This window comes from Festucalex cinctus, chromosome 8 (genome assembly GCF_051991245.1).
Source record: "Festucalex cinctus isolate MCC-2025b chromosome 8, RoL_Fcin_1.0, whole genome shotgun sequence".
In the NCBI taxonomy this organism is placed as follows: Eukaryota; Metazoa; Chordata; class Actinopteri; order Syngnathiformes; family Syngnathidae; genus Festucalex; species Festucalex cinctus.
Window position 1 is genome coordinate 27,758,153 of NC_135418.1, and position 20,872 is coordinate 27,779,024.

At 37.8% G+C, this 20,872-nt stretch overlaps 2 protein-coding genes across 3 annotated transcripts; one reads left to right on the forward strand and one right to left on the reverse strand.

The window, feature by feature from the left end:
* Positions 1 to 719: 719 nt before the first annotated feature.
* On the reverse strand, positions 720 to 11,630 carry txnrd3 (thioredoxin reductase 3). Its single transcript, XM_077529295.1, has 16 exons — positions 11,319 to 11,630; positions 10,884 to 10,944; positions 9,790 to 9,899; positions 9,230 to 9,337; positions 9,035 to 9,107; positions 7,933 to 8,052; positions 7,680 to 7,822; positions 6,873 to 6,988; positions 5,807 to 6,032; positions 5,604 to 5,696; positions 5,164 to 5,240; positions 4,028 to 4,184; positions 3,324 to 3,431; positions 3,127 to 3,222; positions 2,763 to 2,897; positions 720 to 1,910 (listed from the first exon to the last, which is right to left on the reverse strand). The coding sequence occupies exons 1-16, from the start codon at positions 11,433 to 11,435 to the stop codon at positions 1,848 to 1,850; spliced, it is 1,803 nt and encodes a 600-aa protein (XP_077385421.1). The 5' UTR covers positions 11,436 to 11,630; the 3' UTR covers positions 720 to 1,847.
* A 1,074-nt stretch (positions 11,631 to 12,704) lies between these two features.
* bin2b (bridging integrator 2b) lies at positions 12,705 to 20,539 on the forward strand. Of its 2 annotated transcripts, none has more exons than XM_077530394.1 (12): positions 12,705 to 12,753; positions 13,849 to 13,929; positions 14,918 to 14,972; positions 15,415 to 15,509; positions 16,458 to 16,553; positions 16,702 to 16,809; positions 16,888 to 16,973; positions 17,952 to 18,027; positions 18,135 to 18,217; positions 18,295 to 18,940; positions 19,928 to 20,020; positions 20,147 to 20,539. In XM_077530394.1, the coding sequence occupies exons 2-12, from the start codon at positions 13,873 to 13,875 to the stop codon at positions 20,246 to 20,248; spliced, it is 1,497 nt and encodes a 498-aa protein (XP_077386520.1). In that variant the 5' UTR covers positions 12,705 to 12,753; positions 13,849 to 13,872; the 3' UTR covers positions 20,249 to 20,539. The 2 variants fall into 2 exon arrangements, with proteins under 2 accessions (XP_077386520.1, XP_077386519.1); XM_077530393.1 differs by lacking the exon at positions 12,705 to 12,753 and adding an exon at positions 12,823 to 13,125.
* Positions 20,540 to 20,872: the final 333 nt, after the last annotated feature.

Below are 20,872 nucleotides of genomic sequence, written 5' to 3' on the forward strand. Positions count from 1 at the left end.
ACATTGTTGTCAGATGTGAGCATTTGAATGAATGCTTCACACCAGTCCAGATGCGACCGATCACTTGTGAGCGTTGTAGAAGAGCCACAGGAGCAGACCCTCCTGCTATTATTTCTATTTTCGGCAGGGCTCTCTGATCTGGTGGATATGAATAGCCAGCACACTTATAAAGGGCTCATTTTTGATCCACTGTACTTGAGTGTTCTTAAACATCCTTGGCCATATTCCCACATAAAATATGACTTGGTAAATAAGGTTATTTTAGTTAATGAAGAACTAAAATAAAAAAATGAAATAATGAAAGTTTTAAAAAACAAACAAACTATATTTTGTTTACAAAACAAACTATAATTATAGCAAAAAAAAAAATCGTTTTAGTCTTTGGTAATAAATTTAATGCATGAGACTTTGGGGATGATCTCAAACGTGATTGTAATAAGTATATTTAACTGGAATAAGGAGTTTTGAAAGTGTGTCACACATATGTGATGTCATCTAGCAGCAGCCAATAGAAACACACCTTCAAATGACGTCACTCCTAGGCGACAATTTTGCGTGAAACAACTAAAACTAACAGAAACACCCTAAAAACTAAATTTAAAACATTTAAAAACAAAAAACAAAATAAAAGCCAACTAAAACGAAAGTTCCCAAACTATAAATAACCCTGTTTGGTAACCATGCAAATGTAAAACCTGATTTAAAAACAAAAGGCAAAACAATGTCAAAAAGATACTTTATTTTTTCCTCGAAAGATACGATTAAAGTTGTCAGACATACACAGAAGAAGAAAAAAAAACATCACATGTGATTTAGAGACTGGTCACCCAAGATCAGCTAACATCTTTTACAGACTTTTCAATTATGCGCTCCAAGATTAAACTAAAGCAGCATAAACAACCTTCAGTGAATTGTTCTCTGATGGTGTCATTTAGATCGGTTGTTTCATGACTATATATATATATATATATATATACACATTTTTTTTTTTTTTTTAGTAAAATCAGGGCAGCGCAAATGTGTTCCACAAAATTCCCCGTGGCATTCAAGGTATACACGAAAAATCGGTTGTTTACAAATACGTTACCATGTAGTAAGATGAAATTAATTTACCCCAAGTATAAGAGGACAATAAGTACATTGTGTATATGTACAAGTTATAGTGTTCCATTCAACGGAATGGGTTGTGTTGACGACAAAGTCTCGATGTAAAAGGGTGGGAACTCCTTCTGCTGCAGCAGCAGCCTTGACTGATTCCAGCATGTTTTGGTTTTAGGCGAGGACTTCACATCCTCAAAACAGTCAAGCTGAATGTAGCTGGACAGGTTATTGACCAATTGATGGGTCATATACATACTCATACTGGGGGTGGGGGGAAAAAAAAAAAAAAAAAGTTTTGGACGAAGGAAGTGTGGCACAATATCAGCTACTTCCGCAGAGGTGAATCAGTCCCTGCCCACCAAAGTCATTTGGGTTACAGGCAAGGACGTCAAGAATAGCTCGGACACACACACAAACATCACACGCGTGTGATGTGTGTATACCCTCGCTCCTCACAGAAGAAGGCAAATAAAGCCCCGCAGGTTTTCGGCAGAGTAACCCCGCTGTTCAGCAGAATGCCCTCATATCAATTGAGCTTGCACACTCTCGCCTTAGCTCCCACAAAAGCAAAATTGAGCATCAGATGCTGGCCGCATTGTACAATTTGTCCTGAGTAGAAAAAACAAACAAACATCCAGTCAAGTGAAGAGCTGGAGTTGAAGGTCGCAGGTTCTTTGGGAGCGAAGAGAGAGGACGGCTCGGTGGACTAGATGAGAGGCATCCTGCTAAACGAGCAGGGTTTAACCTCAGCAGCCCGCCTGGGCGATGTCACCTCCTGAACTTTTGGTCACGTCCAGAGTGGTGAAGATCTGCGGTGTGGGGAAGGAAGGAAGGAAAATGACTCAAGACAATGTTGGTCATGATCACATTACACGTATGTACACAATATCTCAAGCATTTCAAAAAGCAGCAAATTGTTTTGACAAAATGACCATTTAAATGGCAGTGACTGAAAAAGTACATTTTTAAGAACATATCACATTTAGATCAAACCATTGTTTTGTTTTTCATGCTGATACTATTGAATATTTTTTAAATCAATTGAGTTATTTAAATTTTGTATTAAAGTGTATTACAAAAAACATTTTTTTTCTCCCTGATTAGTTTTTTTTTTTTTTTTTTTTTTTTAACCAGTGATTAGTTGTTGTTTCATACTTCTTCATATACTGAATTAAAGAAAAAAAAAAAAAAAAGTGGGGATTAATGTACTATGTTACCGGGTTGGTCATTGTTTTCCAAAGTAAAAACAGATGTTTGCAAATGTCTTATTTTAATTAAACACAGAATATAATCAATCTTCTTTCATGAATAACTACAGAAATCTGCAAACAATTACTGTCGATATGCTGAAATCAGAGGATTTGCGCAATTTCAAATAAAAAAAGGCTCCAAACGATTACTAGATTATTAAAATAGTTGCAGATTAATTTGATAGCTCTATTGTTTTTCCATCAATGTTCTTGACTGAATGGATGTGGCTCTGGTAGTTATTGGAATTTTGCCAAGCTTGACATGCAATTCATATTCCCTGTTGCACTCGTTCCGGTAAAAACAAAAAAACAAAAAAAAAAAACCTAGCAAATTAACCACAACGGGCAGCGAGATAAGAAAACTGATATTGAACATCTTGAATATTTCAAAAATGTGAGCGGCGTATTCACCTCAGCACAAGTTGGGTGGATGCCGATGGTACCGTCCAGCTTCTCTTTGGTCACGCCGCATTTCATGGCTGCACCGAAGCCTTGAGTTACCTCTCCTGCATTGGGACCCAGGTAATGGAAGCCAATCACTCTTTCCTATTGTGCGGGGGAGGGAAAAAAAAAAAAAAAAAAAAAAAAAAAAAAAAAAAAAAGTCAATGTAAACAAGTTCTTTTGTCATCTAAATTTCCTCTCTAATGGTCCAAAACATTACCACTCATTTGATCTTACTTTGTAATTCTGGATATACTTGTGTTCTGACATTACATACATCAAAGTAATTACTGCTACTAATAAATAAATAAATAATATTAGTAATAAACTTACATTATCCAACTTATTGCAAATGATCTTGGCATAGCATCTGTTATTGTCCCTGCCAGGCACAGTAAACTCCAAAGGCCAGAAGAGACTGTGGAATATCTGAATATATATAAAAAAAAAAAAAAAGGACCAAATACATCAAGTAAAATGTTAACAAGCAAACAAATAACTATCGTACAAAACATTTTTGAATGCGTCACCTCGAGGTTGTCCTGCCCGTACAACTCGATGGCTCTCTCCTCGGACAGGCCGCAGGAGCCATACTCCAGCGGCGTGAATACGGTGGTGGGAACGTTGATGTAGTCGCACTAAAAAGGAGACACTTCAAGTGAGTGTGGAACTGATTTTAACAGCTCAAAGAAGGTTTTCTTCCTTTATCTGGAGATCTTCAATGTGTTTGAACTCTTTGACCGCCAAAAACGTTTAATAACGTTTAGTAAAATCACGATGTATGCCGCCATAAACGTTAAATGACGTCAACTACGTTTCTGTTGTTTTAAATCAAAACAATGGTCAGTGCAACGTCCAAGTGCCTGGTCAATGGGTTGTGGAACCAAAAATAAATAAACTAACTATGGCCAGCAGATGGCAGCATTGCATCTCTTTTCAATGGGCTGCCAGTGTATGGAATTGCAATGAAAGATGACGAAATATAACGTTTTCAAGTGAATGATCAAAGCCTTTGTTAATTAAACCTAATTTATAGAGCGTCACTAAACAAAAAAATATTCATGTTAGTCACTGAAAATGTAGCTCGTTTTCGCCTTATTTTTTCAATTTTCGCTCAGTGTTAATCAAATTACCTATTTTCAAACGGTGATTACTGAAGAACGGAATAAGGTAGAAACACTTTTTTTTTTTTTGTTCTAATGAAACGAAAATGCAATTTTTGCTGGCCGTGTACCTTGACTGTTGAACCGCCATAAAGACGCCGCGCCAGCAGCTTTCCGGCCTGGATAGCAACGGGGGTTAGCTCCCACTTGCCCTCCAAGATGTCGCCGATGGCGTAGATGTAGGGCACGTTTGTTTGCTCTTCGTCATTGACGGGAATTTTGCCATTCCTTCAAAAGTGGAAAGAAGAAATCTCATTTCAATAGAGGAATTATTAAACAACGTAGGAAGAAGATCAATCTTGTGATTGTTTCGCAGCTTCATCTAAAATACAGAATTTCTGCAGTCACAAGACCAAAGCATGACTCAAAGCTCTCTTTTATAGGATTGCCGTATGTGATCTTAATCCTCGCTGACCCCACTTGCCCGAAATAGGCAGCCATTTGAAAATGTATGCATGTAAGAAAATATGTCAAAATGACATTTTAACATAATGCTAAGCAATGTATAAACACATTTTCCAATCAAATTCAATCAACAGCACAAATTGTCGTGTCCTAAAGCCTTAAGTTATCCCATTACAGCTGCAGATGAAACAACTAAGAAAGAGAAAAAAAATAAAAATAAAAATAAGGTCAAACTACCGGTATGTGAAATCATCACAATAAGACCACATATTTAAACCAAGAGGGTGTGTGGACTTTTTATTTTTAAAAGATGAATTCAGCAGCAAACCAAATTTTCAGATTGTGGCCAGAATTTCATTCAAGCAAATACACCAAGTAAATGTAGTGATGTCATTAAATGATTCAAATCATCATTAAATGTGAATTTCAACCTATGCAAAATAGATCTGTTGTAACATGAAACATTTTTCCATATAATACTCCCATCTAGAATTTTCTCAAATCAAAAATTACATACTTTTATAGAAGCCCTATGTGTGTTTTCTTTTCATTATTATTGTCCATAAGTTAGCAAATTTAGCCAGCAAATTGAACTGGTCTGCGTCTTGCACCAAAACAACACAATGTCGCCTTGTTACTCTATAAGAAGCAAGCACCGCCCCCCTCTCACCACACTACAGTACAGCGAGACATGTGACAGCGATAAGTGCTGACTCACCCTGACTAGCATGCATCTTAAAGGCACAAGTCACAAAACTGCTACAAAAAAAAAAAAAAAAAAAAAAGTCAAAGTCAAACTTACTTCGGGTTAACTTTGACCCCAATCTTGTCCAGGCCGATTTTGTCGGTGCATGCGTCTCGACCCACTGCGATCAATACCTGAGAAACACAATAATTGTTAAGCTTGATGGGGGGGGAAAAAAAAAACAAAACTAAAAAAAAAAAAAAAAAAAAAAAAAAAAAAAAACTAAAAAAAAAAAAAAAAAACAAAAAAAAAAAAAACTAAAAAAAAAAAAAAAAAAACAAAAAAAAAAAAAAAAAAACAGGCGTGAATTTGTGTACACAGTCAGCTGTGATGGAATTATGAACAAAACAATTACATGTTGTTTTAGTAAGCCAGTAAAGCAGGTATAAAAGAATAAACAAAAGAAGTCATGCTCTATTTAAAATCCAAACATTCATTCCATTATATATATATATATATATTTTTTTAATCAGAGCAAGACTGACTGGCTGACTTACAGTGTTGTACTCTCCCTCGATGACATCATCATTCTCTGTGGATTTAGCCGTCACCTTCAGCCTGCCGGGAGTGCCCGCTTCCAACTCCTCGATCTGACAAAACACAAAAAGGAGGAAATAACGAGGTTCATTTCAAGTATTACACCTGGTGCCGTTACATTGACAGAGCTAAAAATCAAAAATCAATAAATCCCCCAACTTACATTTACGGGCACATATTTCCGGATGAACTTGACGCCATGCTCCTCCATGTGCTCGCCGGCCCGGTCCGCCATTTCCTGGTCAAAGCCCCTCAGCAGGATGGAACGCACCATGACGGTGACGTCGAGACCCAGGCCGGCGAGGAAGCCGCCGCATTCCAAAGCCACGTAAGACGCGCCGATCACCAGGGTCTTGCCGGGGCAGTATGGCAAGGAGAAGAGGTCGTCGCTGGTGGACGACAGATACAACAAAACAAAAATGGCTTTATCAGGACAATCAACAGTGAACCGCTCTGTTGCTTGAACACAAAAGGGGCTGTCAAGATGGCCAAACAGGGCAAACTGGATCTCTTGATCTGTTTTTATACAAACAAATAGTCTTTTAGTTTCTTTTGCTTTGAAACGTCAGTCCTTGAAAATAAACTAGCATTTCTACCATGTGGACGAGAGCACGCAAACGCCTCAAACTCACATTTGCTAACAGCATCTACCAATTTTGAGACCACCATTTTCAATTATTTGCTTGGCTCGTCAAATTTGGGTTTCATTTGCATCACAATCGACGTTTTTGCTCCGAGTGTCTTCTCGGAAGCTGCTTGAACACACATTCACAAAGTGAGAGAAAGATGGGCAAATAACAAGAGCGCCCCACCAGTTGCAACACATCTTGAGTTGGGAAGCGACTCGAGGATTACCTAATCCAGCATCCTTGAAATATGTTACATCTTGCGCAGAGAGCAAAGTGAACACAAGTGACTAATTGTGAAAATCGAATGAGTTTGTTATGTTGACTCGACTTTTAAAAAGGTCACGCAATCACCTTTGGTATGAGGAACTGTTGGGACTAAATAACCAGACAGTGCGTCTGTCAAAACAGCCACAAGCAAAGCATGAAAATGTTTGATAACGTTTTTGACAGTTGGGCTTGTCGTGAGAACAACAGTGGAGGAAATTGACATTGATTTCATCTCGCATAGCACATTGCGGAACTACTTGAATGAAGATTTTTTATTTTTTTTTGGCCACAGTATCACTTCATGTACAAGTAAAGAAAGAGTTGAAGGATCACCTTGTGATGCAGTACTCCTTGTCTCCAGGTACGCCCAGGTAACGTGGTCGCTCACCTGTAGCCAAGACAAACTTCTCTGCGGTGTAAAATGTCTCCTTCCCTCGTTTGTTTAAGGTCTGTGTAGGAAGAGAAGAGAGAGAGAGAGAGGGGGGGGAAGAAAAAAAAAAAAGGAAAAAAAAAAAAAAAAGACTTGAAATAGCCGTTAAGACAGCTGTCAATCCAATCATGGCTCACCTGTTTTCTGGGTTTTATCAGTAAACTGGGCCATGATTGATCGTTACCTACTTCCTCAGCACAGGTGATGTCATCATCAGTCGACAGCAAGTAGAAAAATTACTTTTTTGAAAAAAAAGGTATTAATTGTACCGGTACATGAAAAATAAATGAAGTTACCACATTAATTATAGACAAAATATTAACTTTTTACTGCTGAAAATGGCAAAATAAATCAAGTAACCCTTTAAGTAAAAATAATATATTGGGATATGGAGGTCTTTGTTTAAAATCATCTGTCATTTATGGGTGGGGAATTTTATTTAATAGTGGTATTGGTATAAATATCGGCGGGAAAAAAAAAAAAAAAAAAAAAAAAGTGGTATCGAATGTGTATTCTGTAAATTCAACAGGCTAATTTTTTACAGGCAACATAATTCCATGCTTCAATAATAATAATGTTTAAGCATTCATTCATTATCAGTCACTTCAGCTGGAGGTGGTAAGCAAAGAAATGTGGAGGTGGCCGCCTCTGAATTTTGCACACAGGAAAAACCCTGATTCTCGATGCACGACGATAAAATATATCATCACCTTGATCTTGTGAGACTCGACGAATTCTGCGTAGGCGTTGACATAGTTGACATTCTTGTCCCTCAGTGCCACCCTGTAGCCCCAGTTGAGCGAGCCAATGTAGTCGTTCACCGCCGTCTTCATCGTCTCCCAGTTGTGCTTGACTGTGACCACAAGACACTCATCATTAGTAAGAAGAGCACCAAACTCGGACCCATTATTTACTTTGTGCTTTTGCCTTTCATCACTTGTGTCAATCAAACGAACCGCTTACCAGTTTCGTCAAATTCCCAGCCAAACTTGCGCGCGTCTTGCATGGCGGTGCCCAGCAAGGAGGTCTGGTGCATCAGTTTCTTGGGAATGCAGCCGACATTCACGCATGTTCCACCTAGACCTGATTGATCGCCGCAGTAAGATGTCACATTCAAGTACAGTACAGCACTTTGCATAAAGCCGTGACTGTTTTTAAAGAGCACTATAAATAAAGTTGAGAGATGCAAAAATGCTTGGACACACTTAAAAAGGGATACTTGACTTTTTAGAAAAGGTATTAATTGTAGATGAAAAATAATGAAGTTATCAAATTCATTCTGGACAAAATATTAACTTTTCACTGCTGAGAATTGTTCAATGAGTCAAGTGTCCCTTTAACCAAGTATTATCAAAACAACATCTGTAATACTACTTGTGACTGGGCTGTGCAATTAATCAAAATTCAATTATTATACTCCACAATTACAAGATCCGCATAATCACAAAAAAATATATATTTTTTGAGCCGTTTAAAATTGATACATTTGCACCTTTGTAAATTTTAAAATAACATTTTTTTTTTTTGCAAAATAAAAAAATAATAATAATAATTAAATAACTAATTTAATAAATTTTGTTTCATCCAAAATGAACTTGCATAATTAGTGTTTCAAAGAATTTCATTTGTCTTGAGCTATATATATATATATATATATATATATATATATTTTTTTTTTTTTTTTTTTACGTTTAAACATTTTCTTGTTTTGTACCAAAAATAAAAAATAAAATAAATGATCATCTAATCGTGATTTCAATTCTTATCTTACCAAAATAATAATGATTAATATTTTCCTCATAATCGTGCAGCTCTAATCCCCCCCCCCCTTTTGTTTCTTCTTTCTTTTTTAAATTTGTTGTGGAAAAATTTGATGTTTGCAACGCATCATAGTTTGGTGTTAATGGGGAGCAGGGGAATACACATGCAATCTATTGTACAAAAGGGCACAGAATAGTGGCTGCTTTTACAAAAAAAAAACAACCCAAATATTGCCTCATTTTTCAATTTTTGGAGATGCATTTGCCCTCTGTCTCAAGCAGATATTTTAGAAAAACAATCTTACCCCAAGTGGTTCCTTTTGGTGTGGGAACAACAAAGTCCAAAACCATAACTTTTTTCCCCAAAGCTGCAGCTTCCTTAAATTGACAAAAAAAAAAAAAGGGAAAAAATGTTTATTTAAGGATTACATTGGTCGCCACTCTGAGCCAATCAGACAACTGAAGAATAAATCTGTTATTGACATGTTACATCCAGTCACCTTTGAACAGGACAGTCCACCAGATCCACCTCCAATGACAATCAGGTCATAATCATACGTTTCACTTTGTCCATTCAGGAGCTGATGCAGGCTGCCATCTTTATGGGCCTAATGTAAACATTAAGCGCAATTTACACAAGCACTTTATCATTTATAATTACGCTTCAGTACCAAGTGTGTTATCTTCTTAATATTAAATATACTGGGAGTCTGTCTGGGTTGTTTGTTCATTTTTTATCATGTTCATTTGAAAACCTGTTTTCTAATTGTTCTGAATTAAGAACACGCTGGACGAGCTGCTTGGTCATGATTAATGCAACGTTTTAAATAAGCCTTGCTGTTAATTCCGAAAACGTCACGATTTCTACAGCAAAATTAATTGCGGTGAAGACCACTTGTAATGCGGTTGAGCAAAGCCCTCGCTCAGCCATCTTTAGCGCTTCATAAAGTGCTCGCCATTATATGCTTGCTGTGTGTGTGTGTGTGTAAACAAATCCAGTCAACCATTTGAGAGATTGATGCTATTTTGTGAACAAGAAGCAACCATTCAAATATGTTACCTGCATCGTCTTGTCACAGCCACCAACATGCGTTTTGTTGATGAAAACATTAGGCACAGTTTTTTGGCCCGTCATCTCAAGTAGCATCTCCAGATAATTGGTTCCATCCTCTAGAAAGAGTGCATAAACAATATTATGCAAAAAACAAGTACACGGTCTGAGCTGCCACATGCAGTGAAAATTAGTCTCTTAAACAGTTCGAAATGACTTAGCATTAAATAATGCTATAGAGGAAGTAAATAAATATGACGTGGATATTTTTTCATGTCCGGGAACTCGCCATGATTAACGAGAACCATAAGAATTGTGCACCAGTAAATGTGTTCTAGCTTGCAGAATACTGGGTGAAGTATCGGGCTCGAACCACACTCTACATTTAAAAAAAAACAAAAAACAAACTAAATTTCTTGCAGCCAGTTGGGACTTGAAAAAAAGCCGTTTTGTTTCCTTCTTTTTTTATGAATAAGTGAACAATTACTGAATTTTGCACATTAAAGGACACAGAACATGTGATTGCTGCATTTGAATTGGAAAAGATGCAAAATGTGTCCGATACCAGCTGATAAATCTGCTCTGAGGGTTGGATAGGGGTTAGGCTGCTATTTTCCGTGGCAAAACAAAATAAAAACTGAGTGAAAAGACACATGAAGGGGGAAAGCGAAGGGCAGGAACCACACCCAGTGATTGACCAATCAAAGAAGCTCAAGGCGTTGCCGGCCACGGCAAAATATCCACATAATATTTCTTTTTCTTTTTTTTTCTGTAGCATTATTGTACGCAAGAGGTGATAAAATGTTTGTTTGGCGAAGAAATTATGCTTTACCACGTTTACAAGCATGATAAGATTAGATTTTAGGCGATATTTTGTTAATTAGAAATCATTTGTCAATATCAGTGTTTTTCAATTATCAGTCTTACGAACTTGTCAGCCTGTTTATCACGCTTGAGATGCTAAAGAGCTGCAAATATAAAACGCCTTTTAACAATATATTCTCGTCGTGCCGAATATTTTCTAGGCCGGCTTGCAGTAGCCGTGCTAAACATGCTGAGTCATTGTAGAGATCTTCTGTATGAGGAAATAGATCTGATCTTACCCATGAGATCCAGCTCCAACACGTTGCACTCCACTTTGAGTTCTTTGAACAAATCTTTTACCTACACACACATAAAACACACTCAGTTTACATTAATACAATATTACCATTATATTAATGCCATAAAACACAAGACGACCCTGAGTTAAAATTATGTAATGTAATCAACAACGGTGCAAGCTAACTCGAGAAGTGGACGTTTCCATTACAGGGAGATTTGAGTTGACAGAAATTAAATTTCACATACTGTACTTAATTTGTCGCCCCCAAATGAGGTGTGCGACTTACAAAAAAAATAAATTCAACTTGCAACAAGCACAAGTTACATTTACGTAGCGTGTGCATCCAGAGACTAGACGAAGCCCGTTTACTTTGCAAGCCACGACACGACGTAAAGTTTACAAATAAAGCTAAAGACAAAAATAAATCTTATACCTTCACACAATATGGACAATAACTTTTGCTGAAGACCACCACTTGGTTGGAGTCGATAAGCGATTGTATTCGAGTTTTAAGTTCATTCTTCCCGCTTTCGTTTTCAATGGGAGGCATTTTCAAGGTGAAACGTTTCCGTCCAAGACTTCAAAAGACGGCCTGCGCGCTCGGAGGAAAAAAAGTATAAAGAAAATGTAGCCTTTTCTTTCGCTTTTCTTCGCTTCCCTGACAAAAAAACAACAACCGGGCCGCTGGCTCTTCTTCCCGTCTGCTATGAGCCCAAACCGCGCCTGAATGCGCCAAGGTACTCCCACTGGTTTATATCCATGTATGAGGATGCACTCGATTTGTGGCACTGCGTTCACCGCCTAGCACGAAATACATTCGTCAAGAACTACTCCGCCCACATGGCTAAATCACAACCATAAAAATAGCCCACCCAACAAAACGTCACCGGGTTGCCTAGTAACATGCCATAAAAGCGCGACGACGTTACCTTTCCTATAAATTTGCGCATTAAATAGACGTGAGATGTGATTTACGCGCACGCATCTCATAAAACAACAGTTGGGAGAAATTAAAATGAAATGTAAAGAAATCGAAAACAAAATCACCCGCCGTGAAGTGAATAGTTGGTATCTGGCGCCGTCTGTTGGCCAGAATACGTAATGACAAATGATAGGTTCTACCATCGCTTCCACGGAAACGGAAATACCGAGACTTTTTTTCTGACACAAGTTATTGTTGTAAACAGGTAAAGTTGAGTTCGTGTAATTATACCCAACTCAACTATATTTACCGTTTAAAGAAATTTGATTGAAAAAAATTATAATTAAATACAAAAAATAATAATAATAATAAATAAATAAATAAATAAATAAATAAATAAAACGAAATTTATGGTGTTGAGTCGTATGCACTTCAACTACGATATAAAACTTAATTTTGAATGGTATTGAGCGAGTTACTGGAACAAAGTTTTTGTGAGTAATTACTGATCATAAATTGTGTTGGAAGCCACAGACAGAATACACTCAACGTAAATGAGCTGAATCTGTTCTTTCTAAACAATAAAGGGCTTTATATAACGTATTGTCCTGTTGCCTCACATATTGTGCTTCAGTTTGGGTTAAGCAAATATGACCAAACTATAAAATTACATTAAAAAAATGCTATTAGAATAATTAGTAAGGTTGGCAACAGAGAATCAACTAATCAATTATTTAAAGGAGCTGGTATTTTAAATTTATGGATATTGTGTATTTGAAGACACTGGAAATGCTGAGATAAACTATTCATTCATAAATGATGTAGTTCTGGGTTATTTTGCGACCCATTTGAGAGCATCCTGCTCGGCTGCTTCACCGGTCTCATCACTTCACTGAGTCAACTCCGCCTCATCCGTACGGACGCAATCGACGAGCATGCTTTTCAGGTGAGTGTGTGGAAGAAGCCTGGTTTACTTTTGCAACTATGTGAAAGCACTATTGGGACATGCAACAGACGCTCCATAATGACGACACGCCGCTCGTGATGTCAAAGAATTCACTCCAAAAAAAGTTGTTTCCATGTGTTTGTGCGCACGCGCGCGCGTGTGTCGAATCGTGTCATTTGCCTTTTGTTGCTCCACCTTCATCGCCTCCAGTTAGTTAGTTAGAAGGCAGACGTACGTCGTCTTTCAAGAGGAAGCAGACGAACCGTTGTCAAGCGAACCATGGCCGAGAATAAAATAGGACCGAACCTGCAGTCCGGTGCAGGAATTTTCGCTAAAAGAGTCCAGAAGTCATTGAATCGCGCACAGGAGAAGGTGAGATGTGTGTCGAATGTGTCGATAGGTACGAAGTGTTGATGGTGAAGCGTGGTCCAGGATAAAAGTACACTGTACCTTAATTTTTGTTTTTAGTTTTGTTTTGTTTTTTTAAATGTAGCGAGTGACATACTTGCAGTCGTGTCTGGAATGTGCTGTGATCGTTTTCTGTGCGGTTGCTACGTGACCTGTGAATTCAAATGACGAAATTACTAGTTCGGCATTGAACATATGTTTTCTGATCCCTGTCAGAACATCACAGTGTTGTTCAGTACCACACACATACACAGCTGCGTTCCAACACACAAGTCACCACTTCCTGATTGTGAACTTCCGCTGCTTTCCGAACTCTCTAACACCAACTTTGAGGTTGATTTGTTTCATAGAACAAAGTTGAAGCCGACGCCTCATTAAGTCTGGTGGATGAGTGTATGTGCTATGACTTTGTAGGCCAAATGTTATTTTAGTGAGTCGGATAAAGAGAGGTCAGATGTTTTGATTCATTTTTAAAAAAAGGTGAAGGTCATGTAGAGTAACAAAACACCGGCCTGTTAAGGATATTTATCTGAGACGATGCGAAGACGTGAAAAATGTTTGAATTGACAAAAAAATGAAGATGCTGCTTGCCTTGCTGAGCACGACAAAATATACGAATGTGAATTGCTACATTTGGCAAACGGCAAAGACGGTTCAAGCTGAAATCTCAATGTTGTGATCACGCAGGTCCTACAAAAACTGGGAAAAACCATGGAGACGAAGGATGAACAGTTTGAGGTTTGCTCGCAGAACCTCAACAAACAACAGGTACATATTGTGGTTGTTGTTGTTGTTGTATTATTACTATTAAAACATGTTGGCCTATTTGGATCGAGTCTATTGTTACTTAAAGTTAAACTTAGATAAAAGACAATCCCCTGTCTTTATTCTTTCAACTTCTTATAGTGACAAGTTGCATATTGTACCATGATATCATTCAGTACTCTACCCCCTTATGAAATAAAAGTGCATATTACGGTGCTATTTATGCAATCTTGGTACCATAAGAATGTAACAGACATTTCTATGTTGTCCTTTTAAAGCTCCCGTCTTTATGTCTCCACAAAGTCATTACTTTTAAAAACAAAGTACAGTAACTATTCAAAAAGAGTAGATTTTTATTACTGAGTTTCATGACTTGCTGCTACGGGTATGAGGGGAATCGAGTTCCTGAAAGCACTTTCACTTGGAAAATGCAAGTGTAGCGCGTTTTCAAAAAGTCCGACTTTCCATTGAGCAAGGGGAAGGATGTTGAATGCCAACATGTGACAACTATTTTCACTTCAATATTCATCATCGCCGTGTTATATTTTAATTTAGTGTCATTGCAGTATTTTTGTTTTCAAGAATCCTAAATTAAAATTCAGATTTATTGGGAGGTCAGTTATGTTGTGAAGCAGCCATTCAATATACCGTAATCACATCTTCGCGGATTTATGGACATTTTCCTATCTGCATTGTTTTTCTATTTGCCTCAAGAGACAAAATGGCCGCCCACTGAGATGAACAGAGTGCCGCGTTTCGACAACTTGTACCGCATAGAACAGGCAATCGTAAAGACGTTTCTTTGACTTTGTTACCCCCTTTTAATCGACTTTTAAGTTTGTTAGCTCTGTTAGAGTAAACGGGAGGACATTTTGTAATACAGTACGTTCTCTCTAACGGAAAGGAAAATCCCATTATTTTTGACAGTGTTGTATTAGCACAAATCCCGCAACTCATGATGATTTTTTTTTTTTTTTTCCTTTGCACACAGATTGACGGAAGCCGCTTGCTTAAAGATGTCAAGGCCTACTATGTTGCGGTGAAAGGCAAGTTTGTTTCCAAAGCATGATTAAATACTTACAGACACCATTCTTTCAACAAACTGGCAGACTTTAAGAGGAAGATGGACGCCTGAGTAAATGGGAAGTGAATTTGTACTCGTCTTGGTGCCCGCAGTCCTATTTTGCAATGATGTCTGCGTTGCTTCAAAGAAAAAAAAAAAAGTGAAAACAGGCTCAGTGCTGGTGATTTTATTATGTTTAAGAAAGGCTTTGCTTTTCTAGTACAGTATTGTCATCTATTATTATTATTATTATTTGAGCTACAGTCAGGAAGCAAGTGTTGATTTGACCTTCTCAGTGTGGGTGTGACAAGTCTTGCCGCAAACCTTGAAAAACAATGCTTACATTAACGTGCTTGCTGATTCAAAACGGCAAAAAAGATGACTTTTGGAAAGTGATGTGATTTTTTTAATTCCCATTTCCACAGCTGTACACGAGACATCGAAGCGGCTGTCTCAGACGTTGCGAGACGTCTACGAATCGGACTGGAACGGAGTGGAGGACCTTGCTGTCATTATACAAGTATTTTCGTCGTCATATTTCTTGATCTCAATAGAAATGAGAATATGTTGCCGTTAATATGTCAGAAAGTTTTTTTTTTTTTTTTTTTTTTTTTTTTTAAATCAGCAAATGTGCGTTCTGACCTTGGGTGCCGATAATGAATAATTGATTGCAGCCTTGAAACAAATACACTATTGACTGTTTACTGTTCAATATCTTTGAATTAATTCGGCAGCATTCTTAATTGCGTTTAAGCTAGGGGGTGTCACAATTAGTGCGTTAATTTCCAGTTCATTTCAAGTTCCTTTAACGCCATTATTATTTTATTTTATTTTATTTTATTTTATTTTTTTTTATTTATTACTTATAAAGCCTGTACTGGAGGAATTCCAATCGCAATGCAGCAGACACATCCACGTCAAAATTTAGGAGTAATAAATGTAATAATAATGCATATATTTGTGGTGACTGGGGTCAAGTTGTATTTTATAATTTTAAAAAAAAAGTATGCAGAATTTCACAAGTTACTTCATGTTAATGATTAGATAGCTCTTAATATGAAAATGAAAATGCACTGAGCTGTCACTGTCTTACAAATGCAATTATGCCATCTTGTGGCAGAAAAATGACCAACACAAATCAATATCACACTCATTTAAAAAAAAAAATCATTTTCATTTTAACTCAAGTTTATGAATTATTATGAAAATACTGTATCAATGGCTAAAAGATGCAGCCATGTTTCTATTAGTTTACATTTTTTTCCACTTTTGTGTTAAGAGTATGAAACTTGGAAAAATGTTATTGTACATTTAGAACAGATATAAAATTTGCGATTAATTGTGAGTTAACTACTGAAGTCATGCGATTAATTGCGGTTAAGAACTTTAATCGCCTGGCACCCGTAGTTTAAACCAATTTACTCGCAGTATGGTCTAACTGAATTCCAACAAATCTGTCACGTTTTAGAGTGAAGATTTACTGTGGAACGACTATGAGGAGAAAATGAACGACCAGATCGTGCGCACCATGGAAAACTATACGAGCCAGTTTCCAGAAGTCAAGGTATCCCGTTTTTTTTTGTTTTTTTTTTGGCTTTGATTTCGTCTGCGCCTATCAAACTGATTTCACATACAAAATGAACATTTCTTTTTTGTTTGATACTCTCAAAAGAATACAAAACGGCTTTAATCTGTGTGTGTGTGTGTTTCAGGAACGAGTCGCTAAACGTGGCCGAAAGCTGGTGGACTACGATTCAGCGCGTCACCACCTGGAGGCGCTTCAGAGTGCCAAGAAAAAGGATGATGCCAAAATTGTGAAGGTAGCAAATAACTCGTATATACGACTTTTTGACTACAAGTAGCACGTCCACTGTTGACTCTTCCTTTGTTTACTGCAGGCAGAGGAGGAGTTCAACAAAGCCCAGAATGTCTTTGAGGAGATAAATCAGGAGCTGAGGGACGAGCTGCCTGTTCTTTATCAGAGGTTTGATTGCCCAGCTGCACTTCCCCTCATAACTTTCTTTTTCGCTACTTTGTTTTCTCCTTTCTATTCTGGCAGGTCTTCTACTTTATGTCTGAAAAAAAAATCCAATTTACAAATGATGTTTTAAGAGAAGCAAAATTGAGAACGTCTCCCTATGTATCGAACAGGACTGTGAAAAAGACACTGACATCACTTTTCTGGTTTTCCAGCAGCCATTTTGGTTTCATAGAAAGGTTGTGAATCCAAATAATGCGCCCATCAGAATCATAATGACATTGGTTTCTTGGATACCATAAATATTGTCTGTTGAATAAGAGAATTAACCTACTTAGAGGGGAAGTCAAGTCCAAATTTTCTTGACAGTAATATGTTGTATGTGCTCCCACATATTGGCTTGTGGAACGTGAAGTAACCCATTTGCTCCCAATAACGTGTAAATACGTTTTAAAAAAAAAAATGTTTTAAGTGTCCCAAAGACATATTTATACGTTTTTTTGTTTATGCTAGAGCATACAGAAGGCTTTGATGCAGCCTCTCAACTGCAAAGAACGGTTGCAGAAATGGTAGTTATTACACAAACGGCCAGCAGGTGGCAGCAGAGCAAAGGAGATCAACCAGGGTCATGTAGAAAAAAAGCTAAATTACTAACTTACAATTTTGAATAGATTTGTGAAAACTGATGAAACTTAGCTCTCCTCTAATGCTAATTGCTGCAAAACGGAAACAGATAGAAACCGACTTTTTTTTTTTGATGAAAAAAGAGACTTTAATCTTTCTTTTGATAGCTTTTATAGCAGTAGAACACAACATTCTGTGGGCCTTGCAAAATCCAGTAAAAAGCCGGGAGCGAACGGGATTGTTTCTGTGAAAATGGCTGGGAGTGAAAGAGTTAAAGAAGAATATAAACGCATTCATGTAATGTATTGTAACTGATATCACGAGGATAAGCTGATAAACGTCTTGTTTGTTTGTTTGTAGCCGCATCGGTTGCTACGTGACCGTCTTCCAAAATGTATCAAATCTGAGAGATGTCTTCTATAAGGAAATGAGTGTGGTAAGTGAGACAAGACACTTTTTTTTTTTTTTTTTTGTCATTCTAATGCTAAAGCATTTCAACATTCAGTAATGTAAGAACAATATTACGATTTTGTTCCTATGCAGCTTAACAGGGATTTGTACAATGTGATGAAGAAACTAGAAGATCAACACTCTGGAAAAAAATTCATCGTAAAGGGTCTGAACAGGTGATATATATATTTAAAAAAAAAAAAAAAAAATCATCCAAGCCCAAAACTAACTTTTTTTTTTTTTTTTTGCGTAGCGCCACAGTGAAATCAAAGAAGACAAAGTCCCTGCTCATCTCCAATCCAATCCCGTGCAACACGGCCTTCCCGGCTGATCACGTCTCCATCCATTCCTCAGCCCAAAATGGCAAAAACGCTTTACCGTCCTCTCCGCCGCCGCCACAAACGCAAAGCGACTCGGGCGAGACGTGCGCGGCGCAGGAAAGCGTGGCCCCTCCCAAAAGCGGCCTCTCGTCAGACTCCGACCTGAGCTCCTGCGGCACCAACACGCCCAGGAGGCGGTCGGAGTGCGTCAGCGAGCGCAGCGACACGAGCCCGAGCGAAAGTCTGGCGGAGGCGGAAGCCGAACTGGCCACGAATCAGTCGGACGACTCCGGCGTCCCCAAATCGGACGCCGCGAGGCGAGACACGTCCAGCCCTTCCGACTGCGCCGGTAGTGACGAAGCGGCCGTTGCTGAGCGGGAGGACGACGACGATGCGAGTGAGGCGCCGTCGGAGGAAGCCGAGAGCAAAAGTCCACCAGTTCCAGCCCCTCGTGTATCTTTCCGCTCGGAGAAACCTCCGCTCCTGACCGCTAAGGAGGAGGAGACGGCAGAATCGGACAACAAAGAGATGACGGATGGGTCAGAAGATGACGGCTATCCACCTGGCTTTCTCTACAAGGTAGGCGGACACGTTTGGTGGTGTTAACACGCTCACATTTCTGCAGATATTCATCTTTACATGAGACAACAATGAAAGAAACCAAACAGCCATTAATTCATTCACTCCCAGTCATTTTCACAGAAGCAATCCCCTTCACTTCCGGCTGCTTTAGCGGATTTTGACTCATTTTTCAAGGCCCACAGAATATTGTGTTCTATTGCTATGAAAACATGGAACCTACCAAAAGAAAGAAGAAAAAAAGTGTATTTGTTTCCATTTTCCAGCAATTAACATTAGAATATAGCCAAGTTTAGTCAGCTTGTTTGCATGCAACAAGGTCCTGGTTGATCTCTTATACTCTGCTGCCACCCGTTGTCTGTTTTTTTTTTTTTTAACTCATTTGCTCCCAATAACGTGTAAATACGTTTTTTGTTTGTTTTTTTATTTTATTTTATTTTATTTTTATTTATTTAATATTATTATTTTTTTAAGAGTCCCAAAGACATATTGGAATTTAAATTTTTCATTTTAGTTTTTTTGTAAATTTTATTTGTATTTGATTTTTTAAAATATAGTTAGTTTTAATTAGTTTTCAGGGTAGATTTGTTAGTTTGTATTCGTTTTATTTATTTGATAAATTTTTAGTTTTGAGTTTTAGTTGGTTTTGGTATTAGTTTTAGTTTAAAAAAGTGTTGTGCACAATATTAAAAAAAACAGCATGGGAGCGACGTCATCTGAAGGTGCTTTTCCATTGGCTGCTACGAGATGACGTCACTTCATTAAATTAATTACCAAAGATGAAAACGAAGGACATTTTTTTTTTTATAATTATAGTTTTAGTTCGTTTTGTAAACATAGAATGTAGTTTCAGTTGGTTTTCGTTTTTTAAAGAGCACTTGTTTTTTTTATTTTATTTCATTAATGAAATTGTTTGTTGAACTTTTGAGTTAACTAAAATAACATTGGTCACCACTACAGTTTGTGCTCTTTGTGCTTCAACGCCAGGGGGTGGCGCTAAAGAGTTACGCGGCTTCTGAAAGTGGCCAGCTGCAATTTGAAGAGGGGGAAATCATCCTGGTGTTTGCCGACACCCAGCAGGTCTGTTTACAAGTCTTTTGTCAAATGTTTACAAAACGCAAGCCGTCAGTGGTATGATGTCATTGATTTGACACGTGTATTATCTGATTCGTGTTTATGACGTACGATGTTTGTGTCCGGCAACAGGAAGGCGCGTTGAAAGGAGTCCGGGAGGAGAGCTGGCAACTGCACCGAGATGTCGAGAATCACGCCGGGACTTTCTCAGAAGGCCTCATTGGGCCCGTTTAGACAGGATTGACGCAATCTTCGCTCCTTCCTCCCACGAGGAGTCGGTGACTCACGCGCTCAACTCGCAACTCGGAAGGTCCAAATTGTTTTGGGTGTGGAAGCTGCACAAACAAAATGTCCCGAATCCTTTGCGGATACTTGACTGTTTTGATGTGAAACATTTGGATAACTGAAGCTAAACTTTTAAATCATGTTGTCAGTATTTTTATTTTTCTCGTGATACACTGTGAAACTTTTTTTTTTTTTTTATGCAGTTTGTACTATTTGTCAATAAAGGTCAAGTTTAATCAACGGAACAGTGTTTTGTATTAAAGCTTTAATACAGCTCTGAAAGGATTCGATCAAGTTGTTGCCCATTTGTGATTAACTCATTCACTGCCATTGACGGAAAAAGACGTCAAATGATGCATTGTTTTTTTTTTTTTGCTGGTCTGGCAATGAATGTGTTAAGCTATACATCATAATGTTATTGCTAAATCATTGTTCAGTATATTTTGTAACATTCTGGAGAAGAATGTTCATGACATGGAGGACATAAGTCAAATTAAAGTGAATGAACATTTCAACTGTAGTTTATTCCTCTGCTGTAGTCATAATTTGATGTGACTTTGTGAAAACAATTGA

What these genes read in the sequence shown, in the direction of transcription:
- bin2b (XM_077530393.1), top strand. Translation starts at nt 13,033, where the DNA reads ATGGCCGAGAATAAAATAGGACCGAACCTGCAGTCCGGTGCAGGAATT. An exon ending in CTACTATGTTGCGGTGAAAG is followed by an intron (nt 14,973 to 15,414) that starts GCAAGTTTGTTT and finishes CCATTTCCACAG; the next exon opens with CTGTACACGAGACATCGAAG. An exon ending in TCTATAAGGAAATGAGTGTG is followed by an intron (nt 18,028 to 18,134) that starts GTAAGTGAGACA and finishes GTTCCTATGCAG; the next exon opens with CTTAACAGGGATTTGTACAA.
- txnrd3 (XM_077529295.1), bottom strand. Translation starts at nt 11,435, where the DNA reads ATGCCTCCCATTGAAAACGAAAGCGGGAAGAATGAACTTAAAACTCGA. An exon ending in TCGAGTCTCACAAGATCAAG is followed by an intron (nt 6,989 to 7,679) that starts GTGATGATATAT and finishes CTTCCTACACAG; the next exon opens with ACCTTAAACAAACGAGGGAA. An exon ending in TCGAGGGAGAGTACAACACT is followed by an intron (nt 5,241 to 5,603) that starts GTAAGTCAGCCA and finishes TGTGTTTCTCAG; the next exon opens with GTATTGATCGCAGTGGGTCG.